Source organism: Ascaphus truei, chromosome 5 (assembly GCF_040206685.1).
Source record: "Ascaphus truei isolate aAscTru1 chromosome 5, aAscTru1.hap1, whole genome shotgun sequence".
Taxonomy (NCBI): Eukaryota; Metazoa; Chordata; class Amphibia; order Anura; family Ascaphidae; genus Ascaphus; species Ascaphus truei.
Window position 1 is genome coordinate 48,317,413 of NC_134487.1, and position 16,437 is coordinate 48,333,849.

At 38.6% G+C, this 16,437-nt stretch overlaps 1 protein-coding gene across 2 annotated transcripts in view; it reads left to right on the forward strand.

The window, feature by feature from the left end:
- The first annotated feature begins 678 nt into the window (after positions 1-678).
- Positions 679-16,437, forward strand: part of TAFA5 (TAFA chemokine like family member 5) — a 1,111,160-nt gene continuing 1,095,401 nt past the window's right edge. The window contains exon 1 of one of the 2 annotated variants that reach the window (XM_075599798.1): positions 679-1,839. In XM_075599798.1, coding sequence (XP_075455913.1) covers positions 1,728-1,839 — 112 coding nt within the window. In that variant the 5' untranslated portion in view covers positions 679-1,727. The remainder of the gene's footprint in view (positions 1,840-16,437) is intronic. The other variant, XM_075599801.1, reaches the window with a different exon arrangement.

Sequence of the window (16,437 nt, forward strand, 5' to 3'; positions counted from 1 at the left end):
TGTTCCTATGCAAGCTTATATAGAAGTACTTATGTACTGAATTGAAATCCAATTTCTATAAACATATACTATTTGTTTATTACACTTATAATGTCAAATTATTTACATGTGGAAACTAGGTTAATATCTAATCTGGTGTATTGGGTGCACACTGCTGACATTTTAATGATTATTTCATCTTGGATGTAATTCCTTCCTTTTGGATGTAAATCAAGGAATAAGTGTATATTAAACATAAGTCCCATCAGTTTCCTGTCACCATGTTGGCTGCACTTGCATGCTGTAAAAGCATTTTGATTATGAGATTTTCCCCCATGGGTAAGGTTCCCTATCTGTGAATTCTTCTCAACGTGTTCATCTAGCAATTTAAGATGGTACAGTACAAGGATGCAGAATAGCACACACAATGCATTGTAAGGGGATGATTCAGAAAGAGAGGCAAATTTACTGAAACAAATGCTAATATAGTATTAAACAACCAGAGCTGGTGGATGCAATTCGGTGAAATGATTTAGCAAAATCAGCATGGGAAATCCTTGCAGGAGGAAGGGCACTGGCCAGTGGCCACCAACGCATCTGGCTGACTTTTGAAATGAACGAGCCCATAGACATCTGAGCAGTGGGAGTCATTTCGATGTTAAAGGAATATGCCAGTGCCATCAGTTCGTAGGGTAAAAAAAAAAAAGAAGAAGTAGTAAATCTAGCGAGTTCAGGAGCCGGGGAATCGTAGCATTGTTTCCGGCTGCCTAGCGTTGCATTGTAGGCTGCGGAGACGGATGTGTGCATGTGTTCCCCCACCGAGCTCTGTGCTTGTCCATCTGGGGAGAGCTGTCCTCTCGCTCTCTCCCTACCTGTGGGCGTGATCGCGGCTCCTTCACTCCCAGAGTTACCGAGCTCCACTGGCACTGAGATTCCCGCAGTCTCAGGGATCCCACGTTTAACCTGCAGGGAAGCAACACACGTTTCAAACTTTGCGTGAGATCAGATCCTGTGATTCCTTGGGATTACTAACGGAGAAAGAGAGTTGTAGATCATCCTGAACTGGGTATATATGGGCAGAGGATGGACACAGATGGCACATATCAATCTTAATTCTTCCTGCTTTAAACGTTTGTCGCCATCCTCAGGCACAGCTCTGGTGATGTAATACTGTAGCTCTTTTTTTCGTTGTGTTTTTTTTGTTGTTTTTTTTTTGGAGGGGGGGAGAGATGTATCCTTAAGAAACGAGAAATCGGTGCTCTTCAAGTTTTGAGTCCTCTCTCATACTGCCCCTGGTGCTCTGGGGTGGTGTTTGAAGTGGTTGCAGTATGATCTTGATGTCCCAAATATCTCCTGTCAATGTCATTGCCAGTCTTTTTTTGTGCCGGGTGTAGATTTCTTGTGTCACTGCGAGAAATCTTTGGAGAGTATTTAAATGAACATCGGAAACATAATCATAATTATGGGACATTCTCCAAAGCATTAAATACATCGGGGTGATCCAGTCTAAAACCAAATGCATGTCGACTGCCCATATATTTGAACTACAGAAACAGGGTTAAAGATTGAGTTGCAGAGGTCTGTGTCTTTCTGGTGGGTGATGATTATTGAATCCTGGCAGGGAGGATGGCCACTTTCGTCTTTTGAAGATGTTTTCCTTTAGGATTACACGTGGAGAAAAGCGTCCAGTCCAGGGAGCAGCTGGCTGGTGAAACGAACTGGTATTTAACTCGGGAGAACTGATTCCAATGGCTCCATCTCCTAGGATAAGCTCTAGAAAAGATGCCAACGCCTTGCCAAGAATGTCTTCAACTTTCTGGGCACTCATGATCCTGGCTAGTCTCCTAATCGCATACTGCAGTAAGTACATATCTGTCATGATGTGTCTGCTACTACTGGATAGAAATCCACGCCCTTCTCATCAGCTGAAGTAATGCATTCGATATGACCAGATCCCCAAAGCAGGTGTAGACAAATTGTGTCATCTACAGAAAACCCACTGCTACTTTTCACCCTCCATCGTTGTCACTACCACCGCCACCACCACCACCAAAGAAAAAACGTGATTATGCTTTCGCAGTGACCACATTGCACATCTCAATACCAGAGAGCACCCCACACATTACAATCCACCTTGATTTTATTGTATAGGGGTTAACAAACATTACATCAACGTGAATTGTAATGCGCTAGTGATACCATCATTGTATAGGGGATAACAATATTGTGATATTACAACCACACATACTGTATAGTGAAAGGTATGAAATCCCCAGAGACCTTTTTTTGAATGTTGATTTGTGTATTGCACTGTATTATGTAGAGTAAAAGTGGATTAAGTGACAGGAGTCTTGATATCTTCAAGAACATATATGATCCCCAGACTGTGAAATTACCTTGGAACAAACCCCAGAGTGCATCTAGCTTTGCCTCCAAACTCCCTATTATAAAAAATAAAAAAAAATACATTATATTGCATTAATGTTTAATTTATTACATATTGGGTTGGGTTTTTTTTTTTTGCTAACCTCAGGTCTTCAGAGTTATCTACATATATGAGGTTATGTACAAAAGTTAGCATTTGTAATTTTAAAAGGTTATTTTAATCTGTTCTTTTGCTTATTTTATACATACCAGATCCTGTTTTATTTCAAACTTTGGGGATACAATGAACATATTAATATTTTTCTTATTCATTTGATTCCATTGCTTATTGCTGTGACAGGTTGAGTTTAGAGTGCGCATTGATAGTCTTAAAATAAACGGTATCCCCTCGTTACAGTAAGATAGGGTATTATCTATACTTGTCTTCTTGGACAAATATGTGTAATAATTGGCAGTAGTACAAAGAACAACCCCGCATTGCATTAGAAACCTCTGCAATTCTAACTGTTGCAATTTTCAGTGGAATCTATATTTCTGTCATGTGAGTGCACACAATGTCTCCGATCTGTAATGTTTCAGGCACGGTATGCCTTTTATTAACGTTAATGTGTGCCTGGCATTCAACACAGAGTCTGTCATGTTGAGATATAATAGATGCAGACAATGATGAAGAAAGGAATGAATTTGGATTTTAAGGAAGGTGCCTGGAGCAGTATATCACCCTCCATTCTGTTAACTCTAACCTTGTCAAATTTGCCATCTCTCAGCATTTGCTCAAATGAGATTGCAGTTAGCAGTAAAGACTTTAGTTCATTGATCTGAAAAGTAACAAGGCTTATTCTCATTAATTCAGAGTAGATGGGACTTTTAGTTCAAGTGCAATCCAACTAGGGTTGCATTAGTTTTGAGAACCTAATGTGTACTGTATTCATAAAATTATAACTTGCTTCCTTAATGATTTATCACCCATCATTTATTTGAAATTTAAAGCATGTTTACATGGGAAGTTAATGTACAGGTAACTGCACTATATGAACAAATTCAGTGAAATGTGGGAACAATCTAATATTGTAAGCATTGTGTCTAGCATGGTTAAGTTTAAACAATGCACTGTAATAGTTCTTTTCTGCTATCTGCTTTGTACACATTGAAATGATATATATATATATATATATATATATATATATACATACATACACACACACAATGTACTGTAACAATGTAACACTTTTCTATGCAAACACTTTCAATGGTACTTCCATTAAGTAATTGAACTTGAAATGTGGAGCTTCATATACCGTAGCTAGAGAAAAATCTTGCATGATTGTTAAAAACTACTGTGAAAAAGTGCCCAGTTTGTACTTGTTCCAGTACTTCTTAAATGTTTTTGTTGGCTGATATAACAATTCTCAAGATGTTAGAATACATGTACAATCACGTGACGAGTTTAAAAGAGCAATCACTTTTTTATTTTTCACAACAAACCCTACTATCATTTGTATTATTCAAAAGCAGCCTGAATCCAAAGAGTGATTCAACCAAAGCATACCAACAGCTATATTGTGTTTAGTGAAAAAAACAGCAGAAGGTGCAATTTGAACAATGTCAAACATACTGTTAAGATAGACTTTAAAATGTCTAGAATAGTTGATCCAAATTCACTCAATTAAATGTAATTAGAAAAACAATGCAATGAAAAGCTGAAGGTGCTGCATGCGTACTAATAGGTTTGATGTCAAATAAAATTATTATATACAGTTCAGCAGGTAAATACTACATGTTCCTAGATTATCTATCTACCTTTAAAAAACTTGCAAACTAATTTTTTTTCTAGAGGTTTGCTCTGAGTGCTTCTTTTAGCTTCAATATAGTCTATCCTTGAGTAGAATAAAGCACGTTATATAGTGCCGGGTGCGTGCTGCGCCGTGCGTGCGCGCAGATTTTTAGTTGGCTGACGTCAGTCAGCCTTTCTATAGAAGGGCCGCGCGTGCGCACGGCAGGGAGAGGGGAGCCGACAGACAGCGGCGAAGATGAAGAAATTCGTCTTTTCGCGCCACTGCCTGCGCTCAAATGTATGTATATGTGTGTATTTGTGTATGTATGTATGCGTGGATGTGTGTTTATATGTGTGTGTGTGTGTGTGTGTGTGTGTGTGTGTGTGTGTGTGTGTGTGTGTGTGTGTGTGTGTGTGTGTGTGTGTGTGTGTGTGTGTGTGTGTATGATTGCAGAAGTTAAAAAAAAAATATTTATTAAAGTTTTATTTTTTCTTTAAAAAATCTATCTAGGACTTACATTCACTCACACAACCCATGCACACACATATACTCACGCATACATACACACACATACACACACATATACACAGATATACCTTACCTGCAGCTCCCGGCACTATATTCAGGAAAAGCATGCGGCACGTGCACGCGCGTTCGCATAGGAACAAACGGCCGCATCCTGTATATAACAGGCCTAAGGTATATTAAACACAGTGACAGAAAACTAGCACTAAACATTTAATGACCACAAGCATGCACCTACTAAAATACAGTACAGATAAGCAGGGGTACTTAAAATGTCAAGCTGATATACAGCATAGAATGTAAATTAAATGAAATGGGGTTCTATTCTTAGACTGATTACTGTACATATATAAAGTCTTGTATTTCAGGTATACCAAAAGAAAAGAAAAAAATGGAAGTCAAAGTTTCCCTCTACTTGTTGATTTTCTTACAATGTTTATACATATGTTGTTAAAGATATCCTACAGAACATAGATACTGTACAGTAATACACATAATCAGTTAAAATGGTGACGCAAACAAATATTTTAGATACAAAATCCAAGATCATTTGATGGAAAGAGGTTTTTTTTTTTTTAAGGTGACAGTGAATCAATCCTTTAATTTAAATATAACTTATGGTACAGTATATTATTAATTCATTGGCTACTTACAGAACACTGCAAGAAGGGAACAGTGAAATAATAAATTATTCATTATTGGATGTTGCATTTTGGTATGATACAATCAAAGTTGAGTGTATATTTTGTGCACTTAAATAGTAAGATTCATATTCAGGGATATTGGCTCCATCCTATGGTTAAGGGAAGACATGCACTGTACCAGTTAGGTTTGTTGCTTTAGTGATACAGCCTTGTATTTCTGTAATCTCACTAAATGAACAACAGGCTGTGTTCTGTATGCAGACAGATAATAGGACAGAAACGCAACATTGTCATAAGGTTGTGAACAGAAACAAGTATTTTTCAATTCTGGTAAGTATAAAAGAAGAACATGTTGTACTGATTTGTATGGCATGCACTGATTGTAAGTAACTTGCCATACCTATTTTTGAAAGCTCTATTTGTATAGATAGTGCATCTCTATTTTAATTGTTTATGCAAACAGTTTGAAACACTGTTGGTAAACTTCATATGTATTAAATGTTGGTGCCAAAGCTGTTTGAATATAAAGGAACGTGAACTAAATAAAGTATAAATGTAACAATCTCTTAAATGATGATAGCTACACAATCAACATTTTACATACTGTACAAGTAAAATAATGTATCAAAAAGTAGTGAAAACATGTTTTTTCTAAATAAAATGTGAAAAAACCCAGCAATCGTCTACATTCTACAAATCTTCTACAAACATACATTCTAAGCAAAAATGCAAGTCTATTAATAGATAATGCCATTGTGTTGGCGTAACTGACTGGTTAAAATAATCATGACAAGAATAGGACAAACAGTACTATACAGTCCCTGTTCATAGCTAATATTGAATTCGACCCTGGAGTCTGATAAAACCAGTGTACTGGTCTCTTGTTCAGTCTCTAATAATGTGTTGTTTTTTTTTGTTTGTAAAATACTGTAGTTCAGGCATTACAAAGGGAAATGGACCTAAAGACTGGAGAACTATTATGCAATAACCATTATGTTCTAGAATGTATTCTCTTTTTGTTTGTTTTTTTTTTGTTATGAGTAGTGGAATACAACATCTGATAAGTAAATCTTTCTAGAGATGTATGTGTTATATCTTAAAATAATGCTTTCTATATTTACTATAAGTCCATTAGAATGACAAAACCCTGATACTTACAGTATATAGTATCACTTTGCAAAGTTATTACTGCTTAGGTGCATTGTAGCACTTGATCAGAATCTTATACAGTACCTATGCAGTACAAAAACATAGGGGGTAATGTACACTGTCAAAGCCTCCCAGTTTACTGCCCCATATTTCTCAATGAAAAGTACCCCATGGGCACTTACTTTGGTCAACCTGGTGCAGATCATTTGCCCTGGTTTTGTAGCCAGTAGACTTTGGTACATTGTGGCCTAAAGAGATATCCTATTTTCACTTTAGTTTAGGTAATGTCAGGGCTTTAATATTTTTTGTTAGACATGGTACAGAGAAACCCAAAAAGCCTATAACTATTCAATGAATTGTCAAATGCATTGTAGTGTAGTTCTTACAGTAACTCCAATTGCAGTTAGAATATGCAATGTGGAGTAAATTATTTTGCTCTGCTTGTAAATGTGCAATTTCCCCCATTTTTTTGTACAGGTACTGTAACAGTGCAGTTCAACTTACAGTAATAGTGTATCACTGTACTGCTTCACACATATTAAAGGAGAGTACAGGCAGAGTACTCTGATGAAGCCTTTAGCTGTGCCCTGGGCTCCTAAGCCTTGAACTCCTCCTTGCACTCTGTATTCACACCTTGGAATATATATATATATATATATATATATATATATATATATATATATATATACATATATATATTTATATATATATATATATATCACTTGTGAGTACATTTACATGTCCTTGACAGGTCTGCAACTCTGCCTTTCAACTATTATCACCCAGCATACAGTGCTCCCACTGCAGCAAAGGTTTCTGGGAAATGACATTAAAATGAGCACACTTTGGGTGTCATGCACTAAGCAGTGATAAGTGCTTTTAAGTGAGATAAAAAGCCATTATAGCGTGATATTGCCTGCTGTGAGATTCACAAAGCAGTGATAAGTATTTTAAGTGAGATAAATGCCTTTATAGCGTGATACTGTCTGCTATGAGATTCACAAAGCAGTGATAAGTGATTTTAAGTTGGGAAAAAAGCCATTATAGCACGATACTGCACTGTTGTCACTGCTTCGTGAATCTCACAGCAGGCAGTATCACGCTATAAAGGCATGTATTTCACTTAAAAGCTCTTATCACTGCTTTGTGCATTGCACCCAGAAAACCCACTTATCACTGCATAGTGCATAACCCCCAATGTGTCACCGTTTGCCTGGAAAATCCAGTCACATGGAGCCCATTTCAGCAGATGCATTGCCGTTCACACAGCTTTTAAGCACAGCATGGGACTAGCAAAGCAAGTACAAACCACTCACAGACAAGTTCCAACCTTGCTGGGTATCATCAGTGTGAGGTTGGTTTGTACTTGCTTTGCTACTCCCATGCTGTGCTTAAAAGCTGTGTGAATGGCAATGCATCTGCTTAAATGGGCTCCATGTGAATGGATATTCCAGGCAAAAGGTGACATATTGTGAGCTCATTTGTATGTCATTTCCCAGAATCCCTTGCTGCAGTGGGAGCACTGTATGCTGGGTGATAATGGTTGAAAGGCAGGGTTGCAGATCTGTCTAAGACATGTAAATGTGCTCACCAGTGATATTCTTTATTGGCTATATGCTAACGGTGTAGGTTTTTTGTTGCCTTTTTCACCCACCATAACTTAAAATGTGGTATAGTATATATATATACCCATTATGTATAAACATTTGTACTGTATATTTTAGGAAGTTGTGTACATGTATAATTCATTCATTTATTGATTTCTCCAAATAGTGGTAACTGCATCCAAATAAACTTAATTCAAACATTGGCAGATGAAGGTGGCTCTCATTTCTAAGTTTTTGAATTTCAATTTAGCAAAAGGGTAAGTTATACTATCAAATGAAAAATGTAATGTTTCCATTGAAACTAAGTTTTCGTTCACAAATCTTGCACTTGTTCATGAAAATGAAGAGAATGCATGGTACAGCAATTGAACGGCTTCAAGTTCAAAAATGAAGCTGACACTAAGCTAGTTAAGCAACCTGCTTCTGTACAATTTTATGTTTTAATAAGCAGACAATAAGATTTGTTCTAACTAATTGCTTTTTGTAATTTTGTTAGGTTCTGCAAAGTATAATACACTTATAATAAGGCCCCAAGTGTAAAATGAGCACCATTAATTAACTTTCGTAAGAAATCCTATTTTGCTCATGACTAATATGAGCAGAAATTGCTAATTGGAATGGTTTCTGTTTCAGATTTTTTTTTTCTCCATGTGAAGGCATATGGTGTCACTCATTTATTCCTCTGGACTTATTGTTTACTATATTAAAAAAAAACACATAAATGATACATCATGCTACTGAATGAAACTTAACATACTGTAGGAGAGGGCAACATATCTCATTCTCACGGCTGCCAAATTAGGGTGTGGGGGGATCTGCATAAGATGTATAATAAAAAGGTACTTGGAAACAACAGTGCTGCTTTCTCTCCCAGTTTTAGAGCTGAATAAACATTAATTGTTCTAGCACATTACGAGTCATATTTACTAAGCTGTCTTCTGCTCTAAAAAATCCAGCAATGGAAGGCACCTAACTGTACATCCCATTGACATGAATGAAGATGGTTTATAGCAGTATACTGCTTACTAAATATGGCCCAACAGGAGCACCATTAGGAGAAGGTACTTTTGGTGAACCTAAACCTGTTTCTTCACTGATGCAAAACTAGTGAGAATATAATGACTAATCCAAAATGCACCAGTGACATTCTGCATATATGCACATTGCTAAAATGCATCTTTGGATGTTTACACTTTTTTTTACTTTCTTGTCCTGGCTCTGACTTCACAGAGTAGTGCTGCAGCTACAAGAACACAGTTGGAACAGCTTCCCATGAGTGCTAAAGACCATGTCTGTACATACTGTGCTATATGTATGCACACACAGCTGTCTTTTACACATACCAATACTCCTTGTTTTTCCATTCCTATACACCAATAGGGACCACATAGTATCCACACACACTTTTAGCTATGCCACTATCTCCCACATTTCCACACCTACCCACACCATTTTTATTAACTCCCACTCCACACACCCCTTTTGTAAAGCACTGTATACACTGTGGGCTCTCCATTCAGTTATATTCACACAGATACACACACACACTCTTACATCACTTTCTTTCAGGAACCATTTAACACCTCTAGCCATAAATCTCATCCACACCGGGGAAGGACAAGCACAGATAACATTCCAAGAGACACTGTTTTTAAGTATTCCCTTTGCTTGCTTCATTCATTGTAACATCGCCGGAAGAAGAGATCAGTGTATCTCGAAAGCTCGCACAAATAAAAGCATTTCGTTAGCCACAGAACGTATCATCTATTTATTTTTTTATTATATATAAATATAGCCCATAGAGCTTTGCTCCAAAGATTACCTTTTTTTAAGCCACTTCAATCACTGGCTATATTTGTCCAATGTAAACAATCAGAGATTCAACATTCTGTGGACCAGTGCCTTTAGGGCATATTGCTTATACCTCATGTTTAGATTCCAGATATAAAACAAGGCCATCTAAAACAAAGAAGATAAGGGGAAACGCAATAGAGAAAAACATATAGTCTAGTAATCCGAAGCTTGGAAATGTTCACATTTATCTATTCATCTATTGCACTCACATTTAAAATGAGAAATCCAAGCTTGTCAAATGTGGATCCTGCACACATGTAAAGAGAAAAATATACATACAGTTTAATATGTCATACTCAATAACTATATTAAAAAAATCACTACACTCCCAGACATAAAGTCTGCAGATACAGTACCCAACACTGTATCCATCCTTCAGCCCAGTGTCCTTTTTCTCCTACTGCATCTCATCCGTATCATCAGTTAACAGCCCACTTTGAATAATGGGAGGGAGAGAGTCTGTGGGGGTTATGCACTAAGCAGTGATAAGTGCTTTTAAGTGAGATAAAAATCCATTATAGTGTGATATTGCCTGCAGTGGGATTCACAAAGCAGTGATATGTCTTTTAAGTGAGATAAATGCCTTTATAGCGTGCTACTGTTTGCTAAGAGATTCACAAAGCAGTGATAAGTGCTTTTAAGTGGGATAAAAAGCCATTATAGCACGATACTGCACTGTTATCACTGCTTTGTGAATCTCACAGCAGGCAGTATCACGCTATAAAGGCATGTATCTCACTTAAAAGCACTTATCACTGCTTTGTGCATAGCACCCAGAAAACCCACTTATCACTGCTTAGTGCATAACCCCCTAAGTCTCTTTCTGGGAGGGTATCCCATTGCTTCATAGGTTACTTACTACTTATTTCACCCTATAGACTTCTTCAGGGGTTTGGCTTTACTCTCTCTTTCAATTCCTTAAATGCAGTCTATTATAATATTACATCAATATACATAGTTGATACAATAAGACACATAAGTAACTGGGCTGTGAAAAGATGAATAGGGTAAAAAAAAGGGGATATAAAAACAACACAATTAAAACTGTAATTTATACAATAGATGGGAAGGTGTCCAAATCATAATAAAACATGTTTATATATTTAAACATTTATTTAAAAAAAGATTTAAACCTTTATTTAGAAACAAATGTACAGATGTAGCCAGACTCACAGTCCCTGGAGTCGCGCAAAGAAAAATGCTGGCTGCAGGAGGTCCAGTCTTCTGAGTAGAAACCCCCATGGAGAGGTTTCCCAGTGCTTGTTGATGCCGCAGTATAACAAAATCTAAATAATTGGGGACCCTTAACTATAAAATGCAATATTGACAATCCAACGTAATAGAACTTAAAGCCCCACAGAAGTCAACAGGGCTCTCTCTGCGGTTGCGACACTGTATAGACTAAGGACATACTTCACCTCCCTCCCCTTACCCCAATACACACTAAGCCCCCCTCCCCAATACACACACACTAAGCCTCCCCACCTCCTATATACATGACCCTTATCTCCAATACACATCATAACCCCCCACACCATAAATACACATAATATCCCCCACACCCCAAATACACGTTATAAACCCCCACACTCCAAATACACATAAACCCCACACATCCCAAAAACACAAAAAAAAAAAACCCCAAAAACACAAAAAACACACCCCATAAAGACATAACCCCTGTCTCACCTCCAGAAGACATAATAACCCTCTTCACACTCCAAATACATTAAAAAAAACCCACACCTCAAAATCACGTAATAACCACCCCCAAAAAACACATAATTCCCCCCACACCAAAAATACACATATTCCCCCCCCCCTACACCTTACCTGGATGAGGACTCCAGTGCCACATAACGATTGCAGAAGCAGAACCAACTTCCGGTGTGCATGGGTGTTGCTGTAAATGAAGGTGCCGGCTAGCGGAGTGCCTCCGCAGCCGACAGACAGCCAAGTGTACCGCAGCAGCCAGCCATTTGAGCACCCTGCGGCCACTGGGCAGATGTCCTGCCTGTGCCCCTATTCGCCGCAACACAGTGTCCTGTTTGACACATGTGGTGAGTGGCGAAGGTATTGAACACAGCTGCTCTAAAAGGTTTAGTGTTCCTTTCAACATACTGTAGCCCGCAAGGACATTGTAAAAGATATTTTTTTTTACGTTTTCCCTACAGTTTATAAAATCTGAAAATACAACGGATTAGAGACGGGCAAGTGCGGGAGTTCCTTTCAACAGCAAATATCCGTGGATGAGTCTAAAAAATGCACTATCGTCTACTTTTGTTCAAATGCTTGCAATACCGCCAGCCACCAATATTGCACATTCATTTGTGAATGTCATAAAATCTGGCCACACATTTTTATAATGAATTAATTTTCAAATGTTACAACATTCAATACACATAGAACATTTAGACCCCCGAAATATGGGGCATGAGGGGAGTGAAGAGGGAGGTAGGAGCAATTAGAGGCAGATGGTGAGGAGAGAGAGGGGAGAGATGATGAGGGGGTGGAGAGAGAATTAGGGGCTGGATCCTCAGAAGGTCTTAACCGTTATCTCAAAAGAAAATATTGATATCCGTAATGCATATCCCCAAAGGTGCTTAGCGCAACGATGTTCTGCCATTTTCCTTAAAAATAATAGAACGATCCATTTTAACGGATGTTAGGCTTAGTCATATGCAAATCATATGGTAATGAACAGTTTACTTAGCTATGGAGATGCTCAGACCTCTTCTGCTGTTAACGCATGATAATAACACTACGATATTTAGCACCTTTCAAAAGCTGCCCTTATTCACACAGACCCTGGGGAGCATCACATTATTTATACAAATAATCTACAAGGGAAAATGGAAGGTCTTTAATGAAGTGGACAGAGTGTAGGATTTAACCCTTACTTTGCATGTGTTATACGAATAGTATACTGTATACAGTATGGTGAAACATATAAATGGCTGAAACACAGCAACAGATGCATATGAAATTGTGTTTTTTTTTCATGAGATTAACTGTAATGTGATTTTTAAACACTAAAGGGAATGTAATAGATGTTTATTGTATGTAGCTTACTATTGTATATAATATTGAGTGTTTAAAGTATGAGTGTACAATAATTAATCTAATTATGAGACCAATAACGTAAAGTAGACAGAACTAGGGGTGAATTATATTTTATTACACACAGTTGTGGCACTGTGTGTAAAAAAAACAGTAAATCAATTTAACATTATTTAAAAACAACATATAACTAAATACATAAACAACAACAATCTACATATTTACAAATATTTAAAGACCATGCCTCTTTCGGTGGTGCACTGCCTTTTGCACTTGGCCATGCGTACTGGCTCTCCTATGGCACACACTTTATAATAGAGGTGTTGAGGGTGCGCCCATCTTCTCTGATGGTGGTGGAGGAGGGGGAGTCTCAACAATTTGGGATATCCCTGACGTGACCAGGCACTCAAGGGATTCCCCTGGGGTACTTAGCACCTAGAGGACATGAAACTGTCCAGGCCCTGCAGCATAAACTAGTTGAGCACATTTACTGATGCTGTCAACTGTGCTAAACTTGTAATGACAGCAGTAGTGAGCTGTCTCATTGCAGAAGCATTAATTGCCCTGGCACTGTGATGCCTGCTCCTGCTGTCAGTCTGCTTGCTCTCTTCTTGGAGTTCTGGTGTAAATACGGGCAAGATGGCCCGAGATGTCTCTAATCGAACCCCCTCCCCCCCCGCTTGCATTCCAAGAATCTCCCTCTGGTGCTCCAACGGCACGGCCGTGTAAGAGCCAGATGTTGGCTGTCTATTTGCTGCAGCCAGAGCAGCATGTGGGGTAGACAGAGGTGCAGCTGGATGGGCAGCCAGTGGAGAAGCAGGTGGGGCAGCCAGAGGTTCAGTTGGGAGGCAGCGACAGATTCAGTTTGGGGGGACACCACAGGTTCATCTGGCTCATCAAGCTCATTTGTGACCTCTGTGAGTAAGAGTATCAATGTGGGCTTCTTCCTCCTTAACCTCAGGCTCTGCAGCCACTGGCGCGGCCTGTCTTGCCAAAACCAAATGGTTTATCGATGGTCCTGAAATATAAATACATAATGTCATCAAATATATTCATACAAAACATGAATACATATAAGCACATTTGGATAGATTTGCTTAGACCAAACATCAATTTTTGATCATGTCTCTATTTATGTAACATTTTAGAGTACAATATATAGAAGCCCTGACCCACAAACTGTTGGCAAACTCTAGAAGGACTTCACTCCCATGCATATGAATGAGGACTGAGATATGCTACTGTTTCTAACCCTTTTAGGGAGCAATAACATTTAGAGTGACCTCTCATTTTCAAGTACAGTATCTCCTGGCCACTAATTTACATTAAGTACTTTCAAAGTAACTATTTCTAACATGATTGCAATGGCTAAAATCATAAATCTTGAATTAATTTAGACAGCAACATGTATTGAGGGACACATGTAAATAGATAAAGCAGTGGGGTGATTGTTGGCAGAAGAAAGAGCAATAGTATTATTCAGGTGATCTTAAGACTAGAAGCAGGTTGGGGATAGTGAATCTTAAGAGATACGTGCTGTGTGCTGTGGGTGTTTATATACCTTTCATAATTTAATTAATCAGGTTTGAATATAACTTTTTGAGATACTGTACTGAGACTTTAAGTGTTGCTTAAATTAGTGGTATTGTGATTATAGAGCAGTTTTTTGGACCTCAAATAGCAAAGGATTACTTTATACTAATTGATCCCTTCTGCAATGTGGAAGGCATTGTGTTTTGTAATCTTAAGAGGGACACATGTAAGCATGTCACATATGTTATTTCGCGAATTACTCTTCCCCTGAACAGTATGTGTGAGTGCACTGTAAATAAGACAGTAATGCTTGTTCTGATGTTCTAGGTGGTGTCTAATGTGACATGAACTAGATTGATATCTAGTGTATTATAAATGTACTGTAGTGTCACTTACCAAGTATCTCGTGATCCAATTTATCAACAAGCTCAGGTAGTCCTGTATCCTGGGAGGCACGATGACTGAGCTGACCAGCTCCGCCATATGGGTCAGGGGCAAGAGGTCAGGGGCAACATAGTCTACTCATTTTTTCTTCACCTTGGCCTTACTGTCCGTTAATCACATATCAAGCATTTTCTGTGCAGCAGTCAAAAATGGCTGAGGTTTGAAGTTGGGCATGTGTCAAATTGGAATAAGCTGATGGGACTGTATTGGGGACACGCTAATACGTAACGTGTCACTAACTGACATGCACTAATAACACACTTTCCCAATGTGCATGTAAATTGTATTGTTTTACGCATCTCAATGTTACAATAGTCTCCGTTCATCCAGGTAAAGTTACAATGGTCGTGTTGCTAAAGGATGTTAGTTTTCCATATGATTAGCTCAGAGGACACCCGTAAATAAGGAGAACAATAATGTCCATTCCCTACTTCGCGAAAGTTACATTATTAGGTCAAAATGACCAGAGTTCTGGTGATCTACCCTTAAGTTCTTTATATAGCATTTTTTGCATGTATATACATTTTAGAGAACACATCAATTACCCAAACATAATTAATCAGCACTAGAGCGACCAATAAATAATTACTTACTAAGCTAGGATTCTCAACCTAGCAGTGCACCCAGGAGGATTTACAATATGGGAAAAGACCAAAAGAAAGGTCAGAAACCTCCTGAATAGCAGTACACACTTGAAGTATGAAAATAACTGAAATATATTTATTCTAATTACCGTACATCCAAAATAGCAATAATTGGCACAAAATAACAGAACACAGCAAAAAAAAAACCACTAACAGTTAAAATCATGTAAAAGCACACAAAGTGAAAAAGAACAAAATTGGAACGAGTGAGGCGAGGGGGAGGAGATGTGTATGTAACAGTGTTTCCCCCACCCTCTGGGAGATTCCCCTGTTACCAAATGTATGGTGCATGCTACCTGTTGGCTCACAGAATACTGAGTGGTCCACTGTTGGTATTGGGGACGTCTGGACAGGCTTTTGGGTTACATTACCGACATTTTTCTCTGGTGATCCAGCGCCTCCATCTGCTGCATGCTCTAGATGTGTGGAGGCAATCTCCTACAGATGAAACGTACTCCACTCCCCCCAGAAAGATTGCCCACCAGGCAGGAGTTATAGTTATCTGGAACCGGTTTATGCCTCTGCGTGCACAGTATAAAACTGATATCTGTTCAGCACAGCTCAATACAGGCCTCCAACCTCAGGATGGTCCCTGGACCTCACTCCAGGCCAAGGTCACCTGAAGCAGTCCTTACTCTTCTCTGACCCTCTAGTAGAGCCAGGTGAATGGTAATCACTCACTCTCCCCCAAGTGGAAGAAGTATAGGGGATGTCAATGCGCAGACACCCCTGTGTGTTAGCTGTCTCTCTCAAGGGTAGAGACAACTGCATAAATGTAGTGGTGCAGCCCCCTAAGTACATTGGGAGGAAGGTACCAGATCTGAGCCCAGGATTGGGC